The sequence below is a fragment of the Grammomys surdaster genome, unplaced genomic scaffold (genome assembly GCF_004785775.1).
Source record: "Grammomys surdaster isolate TR1022 unplaced genomic scaffold, NIH_TR_1.0 126109, whole genome shotgun sequence".
NCBI classification, from domain to species: Eukaryota; Metazoa; Chordata; class Mammalia; order Rodentia; family Muridae; genus Grammomys; species Grammomys surdaster.
The window spans coordinates 4,649,045-4,662,305 of NW_021620917.1; the positions used below are offsets into that span (position 1 = coordinate 4,649,045).

General features: G+C 52.7%; 1 protein-coding gene across 2 annotated transcripts in view; it reads right to left on the reverse strand.

Moving 5' to 3' along the window:
- Positions 1-2,818: 2,818 nt before the first annotated feature.
- Brat1 (BRCA1 associated ATM activator 1) overlaps positions 2,819-13,261 on the reverse strand; it is a 14,507-nt gene continuing 4,064 nt past the window's right edge. For both annotated transcript variants that reach the window (XM_028756104.1, XM_028756103.1), the window contains exons 3-14: positions 12,237-12,391; positions 10,613-10,760; positions 9,391-9,763; positions 9,095-9,214; positions 7,629-7,720; positions 7,325-7,443; positions 7,065-7,251; positions 6,805-6,878; positions 5,438-5,540; positions 5,206-5,304; positions 4,914-5,089; positions 2,819-4,266 (exon numbers count right to left, since the gene is read on the reverse strand). In XM_028756104.1, coding sequence (XP_028611937.1) covers positions 3,571-4,266; positions 4,914-5,089; positions 5,206-5,304; positions 5,438-5,540; positions 6,805-6,878; positions 7,065-7,251; positions 7,325-7,443; positions 7,629-7,720; positions 9,095-9,214; positions 9,391-9,763; positions 10,613-10,760; positions 12,237-12,391 — 2,342 coding nt within the window. In that variant the 3' untranslated portion in view covers positions 2,819-3,570. The remainder of the gene's footprint in view (positions 4,267-4,913; positions 5,090-5,205; positions 5,305-5,437; positions 5,541-6,804; positions 6,879-7,064; positions 7,252-7,324; positions 7,444-7,628; positions 7,721-9,094; positions 9,215-9,390; positions 9,764-10,612; positions 10,761-12,236; positions 12,392-13,261) is intronic.

Sequence of the window (13,261 nt, forward strand, 5' to 3'; positions counted from 1 at the left end):
TCCTTGCCCCGGGCCAGATGATTCTGAGGGTGGAGCCTGGCTTTGAAGGAGTTAAGGTTTCAGTTCCTGGAAACTTGGCTTTATCCCCTAGTTTCTCTCCCATTCTACATTCACTCTATGTGACACAGCTAAGTACCCTCAGGCAGGCCTTGAGGCTATGCTGTTTTGACCTTTCAACCACCAGAAATGCTAAGGAAATCATTTTACTTAGGTTTTCTGGTACAGAACGTGAATGGAGACCTATGGGCCGTGGAAGCGGAAGTACAGGTTCACACCTCCAGTTCTAGCCTGGTGTCTCAGAGTGAAATTTGCTCACTGGATCTCAGTCAAGCCTCCCACTCCAGGAGGTCGGTGTTTGGGCAGTTATTTTGGAAGAGAGTTATTTTGGAATTGAGAAAATGCTCCTGCCAGACTGGCCTGTAGGCAAGCCTGTGCTACATTTTTCTTGATGCACCTGGGAGGGTCCAGCTCACTGTGGACAGTGCCACCCCTTGCCTGATGGTCCTGGGTTCTATAAGGAAGTCTTCCAAGAAAGCCATAAAGAGCAAGCCAGTGAGCGGTGCCCTGCCCTGGCTCTGCACTGGCTCCTGCCTCCAGGCTCCTGCCCTGTCTCCCTCCAACGACTGACTTTGATAGTGTAAACCAAATAGACCCATTCCTCCTCCAGTTGCTATGGTCATGGTGTTTGCCACAGCAATGTCAACCCTAAGACCTCTGGTGAGGGCACCCCACTTCAGAGACAAGGGAAGTAAGGCTCAGTCAGGCTGAGGGAGCGGCCTGACTGGCAGGTAGCTCACTGGGCATTGGGGATTAGGGTTCTCTCTCAGTCTGCAGTCTATACAACAGAGGACTGTATCTACAGGACTTGAATTACTGGTCAGAAGAATGGGTTGGGTTGAAGTCATCTCTCTCGTCCTGTGAGTGGTAACATCCTGAACTGCCCAAAGGGTCACAGGTAACAATATGACGCTGCTTCCAGAAGCCCCGATCTGGGGGACTGTAGAGCATGCACAGAGCTTTCTGACTAAGTAAAGATGTCTTGTTCCTCCCTCCAGTAAGTGTAATCAAAGAGGTCTGATGTGACTGCTAATACCGTCACCATGACAGGGACTACAGTCAGTCACCTCTGGGCAAGTCTGTGAATAAGTTCTTAAATTGGCTAATTGGGGTGGGAAGATGCACCCTAAATGTGAGTGACATCTCACAAGTGACAGCATCTCACGGGCTGTATTAAATGAGGAGAGAGCAGAGCCCCAGCATCCGTCCCTCTGCTTCCTGTAGATGCGGTGTGAGCGGCTGCCCCCCAGCGCTGCCATGCCTCCCTCTCTGGGATGCAGAGTACCCTTGAACCGTGAGGAACCCTGATCACGTTCCTTCTTCGGATCACCCTGCTCTCATCCCAGACCATCCTTTCAGAGCATCTCTACCCGTGATCAAAGAAGGAGTATCCATACTGCAAGTGATGCTGCAATGTTCAAAACAGAGTCTGTTCTGTTGCGTTCCCCTGCACGGTTTGCCAGTTTGTCTTCTCAGACACTGAAGGTCCCTTTACTTCAGTACATATGTGAGGAGGAGCCCCAGTGTCTCCATTTCTGACTGCAGTTTCAAGAATGTTTAACTGTAAAGAGGCATCCTGGCTATTAGGAGAGTCTGCTACCAAGATCCGGCTTTTTCCTCAGTCACCTCCCAACTCCTTGTCTACTTGGCACCCCAGTGGTGTAACTGTGAAGGTTTGAATGAAGACGGTCCCCACAGGGTCACAGGGAGTGGCACACTTAGGAGGTGTGCCCTTGTTAGAAGAAGTGTATCACTGGGGTGTGGGCTTTTTTGAGTGCTCAACTAGGCAGTGTCACTCTCTTGCTGCTGCCTGCTGACCCAGATGTAGAAGGTCAGCACCACGTCTGCCTGCACCTCGTAAGCCAGCCCCAATTTAATGTTTTCCTCTGTAAGAGCTTCTATGGTCATGATGTCTCTGCATGGCGAACAAGACAACTGTGTTTATCACAGGAACAGACTACAGAGTAAGACAGAACTTGGTACCAGGAGTGGGGTGTTGCCGACAACCCTGATCACGTCCTTGTGAGGAGGAGTGTTTGGAACTGCGAGCTGGAAAAGCCACTGACTGCCCAAAGCCTGATGGGCTACTATGTGGGAGCTTGTAAGGTAGTGTTCAGAGAAATGCAGATAATGGAGGCCTGGCTTGTGAAGTCTTAGGACGGAAGTAAGACTATCAGGACCATTCGTACTTAAAGTCAGAATCGTTCTAGTGAGCTGCAGCTGAAGAATCAGCTGTGGTTAATAGGGACCAGGACCACTGAGGTAAATCTGGGAAGGAACTTTTCAGAATCAACACAGAAGCTGTGATCCAGAGGAGGTAAAGGCAGCATCTCAAGCTGCCAACTGAACTTGGTTAAACAAACAAACAAAAATCTCATGTGGTACTAGTTAGTCACATAGAAGCTACAGGATTAAAGCTGTCATGGAGAGGACCCAATAGAAACCATGGTGAGGTGTAGTTTCAGTAGCAGTGGAGACCCCAGTACTGTGGATGACCTGCTGGTGTTAGGTAAAGCGGGTCTGAGTCTAGACCAGATGTGTGTGCTGTGGACGGCAGAGCCTGGAAGTGGAGCTGCCCAAGCCCTCTGGAGCTCAGATCATGGGTGAGCTCGAGACGTCAGACAGTGAGCTGTTTACGTCAGACAGTGAGCTGTTTACACTGCTGCATGTTGGTTTTGCTTTGACTGTAACTGTGCCGTGGTTCTACACTCAAAGAGAATACATAACTTTTTTTTAAAATTTATTCTACAGGACCCACAGCTATAACTTTGAACTTTTAATGTATCTGAATTCTTTAAAGATTACGGGACTTTTAAACTTTGGCCGATGGAGCAGAGAGAGTGGAATGGCATATTCAGAACACACGTGGGACTTTGTCAAACCACACACAATTAACTTGAAGGATTATAGACTTCAATGCTACCTGTTCTGAGCAGAAAACAAGCCACTTCTTTAATAACACATGGAAAGTAGGATTCTGTGGGGCCTGGGGAGACGGTTCATTGGGTAAAGTGCTTGCCATGAAAGCATGAGGACCTGAGTTCAAATCCCAGCACCCATGTACAGACCTAGGTACGGGGATGCAGTATTGTAATCCCAGTGCTGAGGTGGTGGTGGCGGGATCCCTGGAGCTCACTGGCAAGTCTCATCAGCGAGCACCAAGTCCCAGTGAGAGACCTTTTCTCAAAAAACAAGGTGGATAGCACCTGAGGCCCACCACCTGAGGCTGACCTCTGGTCTGCATGCGCATGCACACCAAGGGTAGAGATTTTGTTTTGATTTGATTTCTTGAGTTTTCTTGAGACAGGGTTGCTATCTAGTCCAGACTGGCTGGGAATTCCCCATCTCCTCCCTCGGCCTTCTAAACTCTGTGGCCACAGGTGTATCACCATATCTGGCTGAAAATGTAGGAACTGTGGTCCACTCCCCCCTGCAGGGCCTCTTGAGTGGCTGACCTGGGCTGGAGTCCTCCTGCTGGCATGGGATGAAGATGGGGACAGGAGGGGACAAGCCTTAGTAGCAGTCAGCTTCGTTCTCCTCCAATACGCCCACTGTGGCTAGCATGTCCTGCAGCAGGGACTGTGGGCTCTTCTCCACATGGTCGCTGCTCTTGGCCAGCCTGCCCTGCAGGGCCTCCAGGTCTAAGGACCGGAGGATGGCTAGCATGGCCTCAGGCTCCAGGTCCCCTAGGGGCTGGGCCTGCTCACCTTCCCGCCACCTCTGCAGGGCAGCCTCCACTGAGGCTGAGTGGGGGGTGTCCCCAGCCTCCTGAGGGCCACTGCAGGGAACAGTCTTGTCCCTCAGGAAGAGGAGCAGGTCACAGGCCTTCTGGGCCACTGGTCGGTCACAGTCAAGCAAGGCACAAAAGGCAAACTCAAAGAGTGGCAGCCGGCAGAGAGTCTGCAAGAATTCCAGGTGTGGGCGGGGCGAGGCGGCCCCAGGCAGCCCCACTGTATAGGGACAGTGGAGGCTGGGCTGGCCCATTCCCTGGATGAGAAACACCCGTGCCAGCTCCAAGCCCTGCACTCGGACCTCCCAGTCCAGATCCCGGCTCACTGCCTGGAGAACAGTGGCCACAAACCACTCTGTGTCTCGAAGCACGTCAGCATGGCCATCCCTCAGCCACTCCGTGAAGACCCGTACCACAGCCCTGCGAGGGAAGCCCTCCGAGTCCGTGGACAGGATATGCATGAAGTCCATGAGTAGACCCTGCAGGTTGGAGAGTTCCAGAAAAGTCAGCATGATGCTGACAACTTGACAGGACCCAGACTCAGCTACGAGACAAGTCTCTGAGTGACTGTGATGGAGAATCTAGGTGAGGCTAAGAGCCGAGAACAGGCTGGGCTCCTGGACTGAATAAAAGGAGACTGTGAGCCAAACCCCAGCATCCATCTCTCTCTGCTTCCGGACTACAGATTCAAATTAACCAGCTGCCTCAGGCTCCTACCTCCACGGCTCACCACAATGGACTGTGTCCTCAAACTATGAGCCCCAATGTCCTCACTTCCCTAACCTGCTTTCTTCAGGTATTTCAATACAGCAGGAAGAAATCCGACTAATATGGCTGACGAGCCAGGAAGGGTGGAACCCAGGAGACAGAAGTCCACAGCCACCTGGCATGGGCCATGTGGTGCTCCTGTCCCTCGTCCCTGTGTTCTGCATACACTGTCCTTCAGCCCTGCCCTTGCTTATTGGGGTCACAGTGCTAAGGCGGGGTGTCAGAAAGAGCGCACGCATCGCGCCCGACTGCCCCCACTCCTGGGTGGTCCCCCAGCAGGCACTGCTCTCAGGAGCAGTTGCTACAGTTTTGGCTAGCTGCTTACTGACTCTCTGGGCCAACAGAAAGTGGCTCCTACCTGCTGGGCCTGTGGGTTCTCAGGGCCAGCGGAAGCGGCCTGCAGACTCTGGCTGGAGAGCTGCCCAGCAGCACCCACTGCACTTGCTCGGACATAACTCTCAGGGTCTTGGAGGAGCTGGCGGGCAAGTGTGGGGACTTCTGAAGAATGCAGTACCTCTCTGAAGTCAGCCTGCCCTGGGGGGTCAAATGCCACACGGCTGTGATCCAAGGCCACTCAGGTTGTCTGAGAGCCCCAAAGCCAGCAGGACACTTACACACAACCCACGCACTCCTGTCCCCAGGGTGCTCACCTCCCCAGTGTCGGATCAGATGCGTCAGGAACTCCAGGGCTGAGTCCCTCACCTCCCAACATGGGCTGCACAGGCGCTTCTGTAGTATGGGGAATAGCTCTGTACCAGGAAGGGGTGGTCAGTGGCCTCTAGGGTCATACTCTGCCTTCCCTCAGGGCCACCCTGCCCAGCTCCCAGCTGCCCCCGCCCCAGCGCTCCAGCCTGATACAGCTCTGCAAGGAGCTAGGGTTACCTCCAAGGAACAGCAGGGCATCAGGGCTGAGATCAGAGCTGCTGGGGGTCTTGTGTGGGTTCTGGAGCCATCTGAGTGTGGCCTGGAAGGCCTTCTTTAGAACCTAGAATAGGATAGGCTAGAGGGTAGGAGTGGCATGCTACCCATGTCCCTGTCCCTACACTGTGCCTCCCCTGTAGACACAGAAGCACAGGTGAGTGCAGACTAGCCTCCCAGTGAGACTGAAGAGAACCGGATGCCCTCCTCAGATGCAGGAATACCAACTGGAGGCCAGCTTGGGCAACAGAGTAACACCTTGCTTCAAAAAGACAAAAACCAAAGCCACTGACAGGAAAGAATTCCCTAGGTTATCAGTCATGCCCCCGCCTACAGCTCCATCGCTGGTTCCCCTATAGCTTGAAAGTCTGCAGTGGGCTAGCCCAATGCTGCCTGTACTCTAGTGCTAATCTGGGTCCCCCAAACTACCCCAGAGACAGTGTAAGTCCCTGCCCCCAGTTACTTCTGATTGGTAAAGAAAGATGCCAGCAGCCAATAGCTGGGGAGAAGGGACATAGGCGGGATTTAGGTTTCCTGGGCTTGGGACCATGATGGAGAGGAAAGAGAAGCAGAAAGGAGCCACCACGGAAGAAGAAGACTGCAGGAGGGAGAAGGCAAGCCGCAATGAGAGAGCTGGGCCAGAAATGCGTGGCCATGTGGCTGGCCGATCAGGATTAAGAGCAGCCCAAACAGAACACAGAAATCAGTAAGTAGTGACTCGGAGTTCTCAGTAGGAAAGTGGGTTCTAACAGCAGGGAGGGCAGGCAGCTGCCCAGCTCCTGTGCTGCCTGAGGTGTATTTAACATTGTAAGCCTGTGTGTCTTTCACCTGGGAACACAAATAGTCTAAGGTGGGAAGAAACCCTGCACCAAGATTTTTTAAAATATTATTTCTACAGCAGTCCTTTTAAATGTAAGCCTCACCAGCATGGACCCAGCCCTGGGGCCATTCAACCATTGCTACCTGTTCTGACTTGTGTCAAAAGTCTCTGCCCTGTTGTAGTCTTACCATGTGGCCTTGGCTGTCCTGGAACTCCTTTTGTAGACCAGGCTGGCCACAAACTCTAGAGAATTGCCTGCCTCTGCCTCCTACGTACTGGAACTAAAGGCACGTACGACCACACCCAGCTTATCAGGGTGTCTTTGTAGCCCAGACTGGCCTGGAACTCATGATCCTCCAGTCTGTCCCACGTCTGTGGGGATTACTAGTGTATACTATTACAGGCGGCTGGGAAGGTCACTCTGGGCAGTGGCTTGGTAGCCTCTATTGGAAGCTTGCTTAAGTGAGAAGGCCCCCAGCTGTGCAAGCCTCCCAGGACCCATTTACTGTACCATGGGGCTGGACTCTGGGCTCTCCAGGGTCTTCAGGAGGACAGCAAATACCTCTAGCACCAACTCCAGGGGGGCTGAAACAGACAGGAGCGAAAATGTCAACGTCTACCCAGAGCCTGCCACCTGGCAGGGAGCATGGATTCCAAACCCTATGGAAGTAGGGGTCAGAAGCTGCCCGAGGGCTACCTGAGAGCCCAATGGACCCCCCAGAAGAAAGAGAAGGGAAAGTGGAACTTAGGGCAAGAGAAAACAGCGCTCACTCATCCCCTGAGACAGTGTCCCCAAGAAGTCAAGGGCTGCTCGCTGGACTCGAACACAGCCACGCAGAGTTCCACAGAGACGGCCTCCGGCACTGGAGCTGGGGTCCGCCAAGCCATCGCAGAGATGCAATACAGTCACGGCAGCTTGCAGCAGAGGCACCTGTGGCCACGGGGAGGGGCACTGGGGCTGCAGGGAGGAGGGAATTCAGCAAAGGCCTGGGGTCCTGTGGCTCAATGACAAAAGTCGTGGCTGCACTTACCAGCATCTGCAGCTCCTCCAGGTGAGCCAGAGTCTGGCAAAGGAGTCCCACACAAGCCGCCTTTGAAGATAAGAGTGTATCCACAGTCAGCAAGCTACCCGCAGTCCCGTCCAGCAAGCCTGAGGAAAGACAACAGCATGCCTTTAGTGACCTCCATCCAAGCAAGGGCCAGCTCTCAAGTTCAGGGCCAGGGCTAGTCAGGGATGCTGTCCACGTGTACTTTTAGTTGGGGGAGGTCTCAGCGGGACCAGGGTAGCTCACTCTTCTTTGCCGAAGAATGGAGGGTTCCACCCTCCCTGCATACCTGGAGGTCCAGGGGCCTGAGTGGTAGCTTTCAGGATACAGGCCAGTGGCTGGAGGAGGACTCCAAAGGCCTGGGTCCTCAGTTCCTGGGGACTGGGGACACAGCACAGGGTGAGGGTTACACTCGGGCCACCATCTGAGCCCCCTAGAGTCTACGGTGGCTCAGCACAGCAAGGGTTCAGGCTCCTCTGAGACAGTTTGTCTGAAAGCTACTGGTTAGCAACCAGGATAGGAGGAGAGGCCTGACCAAGGCTAGGTCCTGCTGTCTTCAGGAGCAGGCGCTGGGTCTCAAGGGCCCCAGAAGGCTGGGTACACTCCCTGATCAGAGTGACTGGGAATCTCCTGGCTCCTAGTGCAGTGCCCAAGTGTGCTCATGTTGTGTTCAATGACCTGAGGTGTCCTTTTCCACAGTATGGGATGGACTACTCCGTGGAACTATGCCTGCTCAGACCCTTAGCACCCTTCCTTCCTGCACCCCATATTGAGCAGCCCACCCTCTGCACACCCCATGTGGTATACACTGTGAGCTCCAGGAGCCTGCCTCAGCCTTACTGGAGGTGAGAGGGCAGCCACAGAGAGCACAGAAGTTAGCTCAGCTCTGGGGCACCAAAGACTTCTACTTGAAATCGTTCTTTCTCTTGCTCACTGTGGTATGGCACATGCTGCTTAGGAGGCTGAGGTGGAAATGTAAAGTTCAAGACCAGCTTGACCTGAAGAGTGAGTTCAAGACAGCCTGGGCAATTCAGTGAAGACTGTCTCAACATAAGAAAAAGAGAACTGTTAGCCAGGCAATGGTGGTGGATGCCTTTAATCCCAGCACTTGGGAGGCAGAGGCAGGTGGATTTCTGAGTTTGAGGCCAGCCTGGTCTACAGAGTGAGTTCCAGGACAGCCAGGGCTACACAGAGAAACCTTGTCTCAACCCCCCCCCCCCAACCAAAAAAAAAACAAAAGGAAAGAAAGGCAGAAAGACAGACAGACAGACAGACAGAAAGAACAAATGAACTGTGATATAGATCTGTGACAGAGCCCCTGCCTAGAATCCCCCAGTGAGGGGCAGGGGTGTGGCTCAGTGGTAGAGCCCCTGCCTAGAATCCCCCAGTGAGGGGCTGGGGTGTGGCTCAGTGCTAGAGCCCCTGCCTAGAATCCCCCAGTGAGGGGCTGGGGTGTGGCTCAGTGGTAGAGCCCCTGCCTAGAATCCCCCAGTGAGGGGCTGGGATGTGCCTCAGTGGTAGAGCATTTTGACTAGCATGCATAAAATGCTAAGCCCCATACCAAGTACTGAGGAAGGGAAAGGGAGACAAAAGGGGAAGTGAATAGGAGAGAGGGACAGAAAGAGGCAACCAGTGCTTTAATACCTGCCCATCCCACCTGGCTGCTCCCCCACCTGGCCCATTCTCACATCTGGCTTTCCACTTTCCAAAGTTCCCCAACCATTATTATGACACTTTCAGCTTCCCCAATCATACCAGTGCTGAAGTTTTAGGGTCCCCAGGGCTAGAGGCCCAGCTTGTGTAGGGCTCAGGCGGCTCAGAGTCTGGGCCAGCATCTCCCACAGGCCACAGGCTGCAAAATTCAACACAGGAGACCTGGAGAAAGAAAAAACATGCCTCCATCAGAGTCTAACTGGACAGCTGCAATTGTGCCCAGTCCTGCAGATATCCTGCCCCCTGAGGCATTCTCACGGTCCTCCCCAGGAAGCATCAGCTGCTCTGAAACTTCACAGACAACGACCACTCACTCCAAGTCCCTGCAGCCACCTGACCTGGCCACACTGAGAAGGAGGTCCATGAGCGAGTGCACGGCTGGAATGGGGTCTCTCTCAAACAGGTGGGCGACAGGGGGACTCAGCCGCTCCCAGAGGAGCCCTGTCCAGGGGTTATGGCAGCGCCCGAAGGTCGTAGTCAGGACATTCAAGGCCTGTGTGACCTGTGGGGTGGCTTTGGAATGCAAGGACTCTTCCACATGGTTCACAATCTTCTGGGCACAAACAGGCCAGGCAGCAGCTTTGGGGATGGGGGACCCAGACGCTCCACCTTGCATGGACAGAGCCAGGATGTGCACTAGGAGCTGGCTGGCGGCTGAGGCTACAAACAGGCTGGGGTCTGCCTGCAAGGAGAAGATCGTGTCCACAGCACCTGGAGTGGGCAGCAAAAGGTCAGACTGGACGAGGAAGCACACAGAGAACGCCTAGCCATCACAGCCTGCAGGACTCAAGGAAAGCGCCTACCCCGCTCTACTTACAAGGAAACCCAACATGAACCTCTAGCATGCTGGCTTTAAAGCCAATGCTTCCTTTGTCTTTTGTTTGTTTGGTTTTTTTTTTTTTCCTTTTGGTTTTTGAGACAGAGTCTCACTGTGTAGCCATAGCTGTCCCAGAACTCGCTCTGTATACCAGATTGGCCTTGAACTCACATATCTCCCTCTGCCTCTGCCTCCCAGGTGGAGTGCTGGGATTAAAAGTTACGCCAACACCACAAAATTAAACAAGAAAAAACCCTGCGGGGAGAGAAGCTTCTCACACCAAGTAAGTTGAGCCTAGACACTCGAAACAGCTAATTTGTACGTAGACAGGACTATCTCCTCCCTGTACTGATACCTAATTTTATTTCAGCCAAAGTTGGATTTGGAGGAAAAAAAAAAAAAGCGACATTTATTTGCCTTTGACCTCAGAACCCTGCCTGCCTCTGCACCTCCCAGCATTGGGATTAAAGGCATGGGCCAGCACCGCCTGGCACCGATGCAGCTTCTAACCAGTTCTAATATGTTACAGAACAAACTCATGACTACTTGACAGAACACAATTGCAGGAACCACCCCAGACCCTAGTGTGATTATACTGACAAGCCTGAACCACCACCCCTTCCCCAGCTGAGAAGACTGGACTCAGAGAGGTGCCGGCTGGGGCTCCTTAGAGATCCTACAGCACAGGCAGAGAGGCGGGAGGTCCTGTAAGTGAACTGGGGCAGGGCATGGGCTACACTCACCACTGTCAGCCAGGAAGTGCAGGGCACTGGGGTGGTGTGCCAGGGAGCACAGGCCCTGGATCCAGCCGCTGCGCACACTGGGGATGTTCCAGGCTACCCAGCTGAGGGCACCTGACTCCCCAAAAAGACCCAGCAACAACTCCCCCTGCTAAGAAGCAAAGAAAGCATCAAAATGTGGAAGGAAAAGGGTTTTACTGGTGGTGGTTCTCAGGACTGGTAGAGTCAGGCTTCACGGTGGATCCTTTAGTCCCGGCATTAAGAGGTAGAAGCAGGTGAGTCTCTTTGAATTCTAGGTCAGCCAGGGATACATGGTGAGATCTCATCTCAAAAAAAAAAACAAACAAACATGGGGCTGGAGAGATGGCTCCGTGCTTAGGAGCACTGACTGCTCCAGTAGAGAAACCTGGCTCAGGCCAGGCGGTGGTGGCGCACGCCTTTAATCCCAGCACTTGGGAGGCAGAGGCTGGCGATTTCTGAGTTCAAGAGTTCGAGGCTAGCCTGGTCTACAGAGTGAGTTCCAGGACAGCCAGGGCTACACAGAGAAATCCTGTCTCGAAAAAAAAAAAAAAGAAAAAGAAAAAAGAAACCTGGCTCAGGTCCCAGTACCTGCATGCACGCACGGTGGCTCACAACTGTATAAATCCCAGTTCCAGAGGATGGGACGCCCTCTTCTGACCTCCACAGGAACTGCATGCATGTGGTCCAGAAACAGACATGTAGGCAAAACACCCACAGACATAAAATAAAAACAAAACACCAGGGGATAAAAAACCACCAGGTGTGGTGGTGCACATCTTTAATCCCAGCAGCTGGGAGGCACAGGCAAGCAGATCTCTGTGAGTTCAAGACCAGCCTGGTCTATATAGCAAGCTCCAGGAGAGACACTGTGTCAAAAAAAAACAAAAGCAAAAAACACCAAAAAACAAAAACAAAACCGAAAACAAAATGATAATAAAAAAAAAATTTAAAAACCTCCAACAACAAAACAGGAAACCAACAAGCCCAATGGAGGCACTGCTTGGTTTGTCACAACCATTCCCTGGCCCCAGCACCACTGCTGACAGCACCACCTGAGACAGGAATGATGTCGGAGGAAGAACAACACATTTCTTTTCCTTCTTCCTTCTTTGTAAGAATTTTATTATTTTAAGGTTCTCTAATTACATGTCTGTGGGTCTGTGTCCATGACTGCAGGCTCCTATGGAAGGCAGAGGAGGGCGTCAGATCCCCAGGAGATGGAGTTCCCTGTCGCAGGCAGGGAGTCACTTCACCTAGAACACTCTCTTCTTTTCCCCACGTGATCCATGACCTTGCTACAGACAAAGGATCTGGAGTGTCCTAGGGTCACACTGCCCTACCAGAGAGATACTCAGAATGTGGCCAGGCTCACACAGTGGGTGAGAACAGGAAGCCAGCCAGCATCGTCCCTGGCAAGTGTTTCTAAGCAGGAGCAATGTGGATGACACTGGGGTTAAGAATCCTGGTATGCTGGCCAGACACAGGAGCGGGGACGGCCACCGAGACTCAGGCACTGAGATTGCTCCTGATCTAGAGGATGCCGGCCCTGTAGGCGACAAGCATGGTGTGTGTATTGGGAAGGTGGGGGGGACAGAGAAAGGCTCACCTGAAGGTACTGGAAACAGTCCTCCTGGGCTGCAAAGACCCCAACGAGGCGCAGAGCAAAGGAGAGGACCCTGGGGCTCACATCCTGTGGCTTCAGCACGTGGGACAGTAGCTCCATCAGACAGGGGTGCTCTTGCAGTAGTTGGAGGCTGGACTCTATGGAGGAAGGATATCCCGAAAGCAGTGACCATGATAGCATCTCTAGAAATGGCTCCAACATCCCTGTCCCTTAGGATTAAGAAATCCAAGAAAGAGGGGTATTTACAACAAATGGCTCCTAACTTGAATTCATTAAAGATATCCCAGAGGCACGGTGCTACATGCCCATAATCCCCGAATATAGAAGGCTCAAGAGTTCAAGGCCATCCTCAGCTACCTTAAAAATTCAAGGATAACTTGGGTTACAGATAAGTCTGCCTCAAAAAAAAAAAAAATTTGGGACTATACAGATGGTTAAGTGGTTAAGAGCACTGACTGCTCTTCCAGAGGTCCTGAGTTGAATTCCCGCAACCACCTAGTGGCTCACAACCATCTGTAATGGGACCTGGTGCCCTCTTCTGGTGTGTCTGAAGACAGCCACAGTGTACTCACATATATAAAATAAGTCTTTAAAGTGTTGTACGTGCTGAAGGGATCAGTTTTCATGCTTGTTCATTAGAATGGCTTTCACCATTCACATCTGCTGTGTTCTTGGCCATCTGTCCGGGTAAGTGTTTCTCAGAGGTGTGTAAAAGTCTTGCCGAGACTGTAAATTCAACTTTACAGTAGATAAAAGATAACACCAGGTAAAGATAAGAACCAGTAAGGAGTTAGGGCTGTAACTCCACACAGAGCCCATGCCTAGACTCCCCCAGTGAGGGGCTGGGGTGTGGCTCAGTGGTAGAGCCCCTGCCTAGAATACCCCAGTGAGGGACTGGGGCGTGGCTCAGTGGTAGATCTCCTGCCTAGAATCCCCAGTGAGGGGCTGGGGTGTGGCTCAGTGGTAGAGCCCCTGCCTAGAATCCCCCAGTGAGGGGCTGGGGTGTG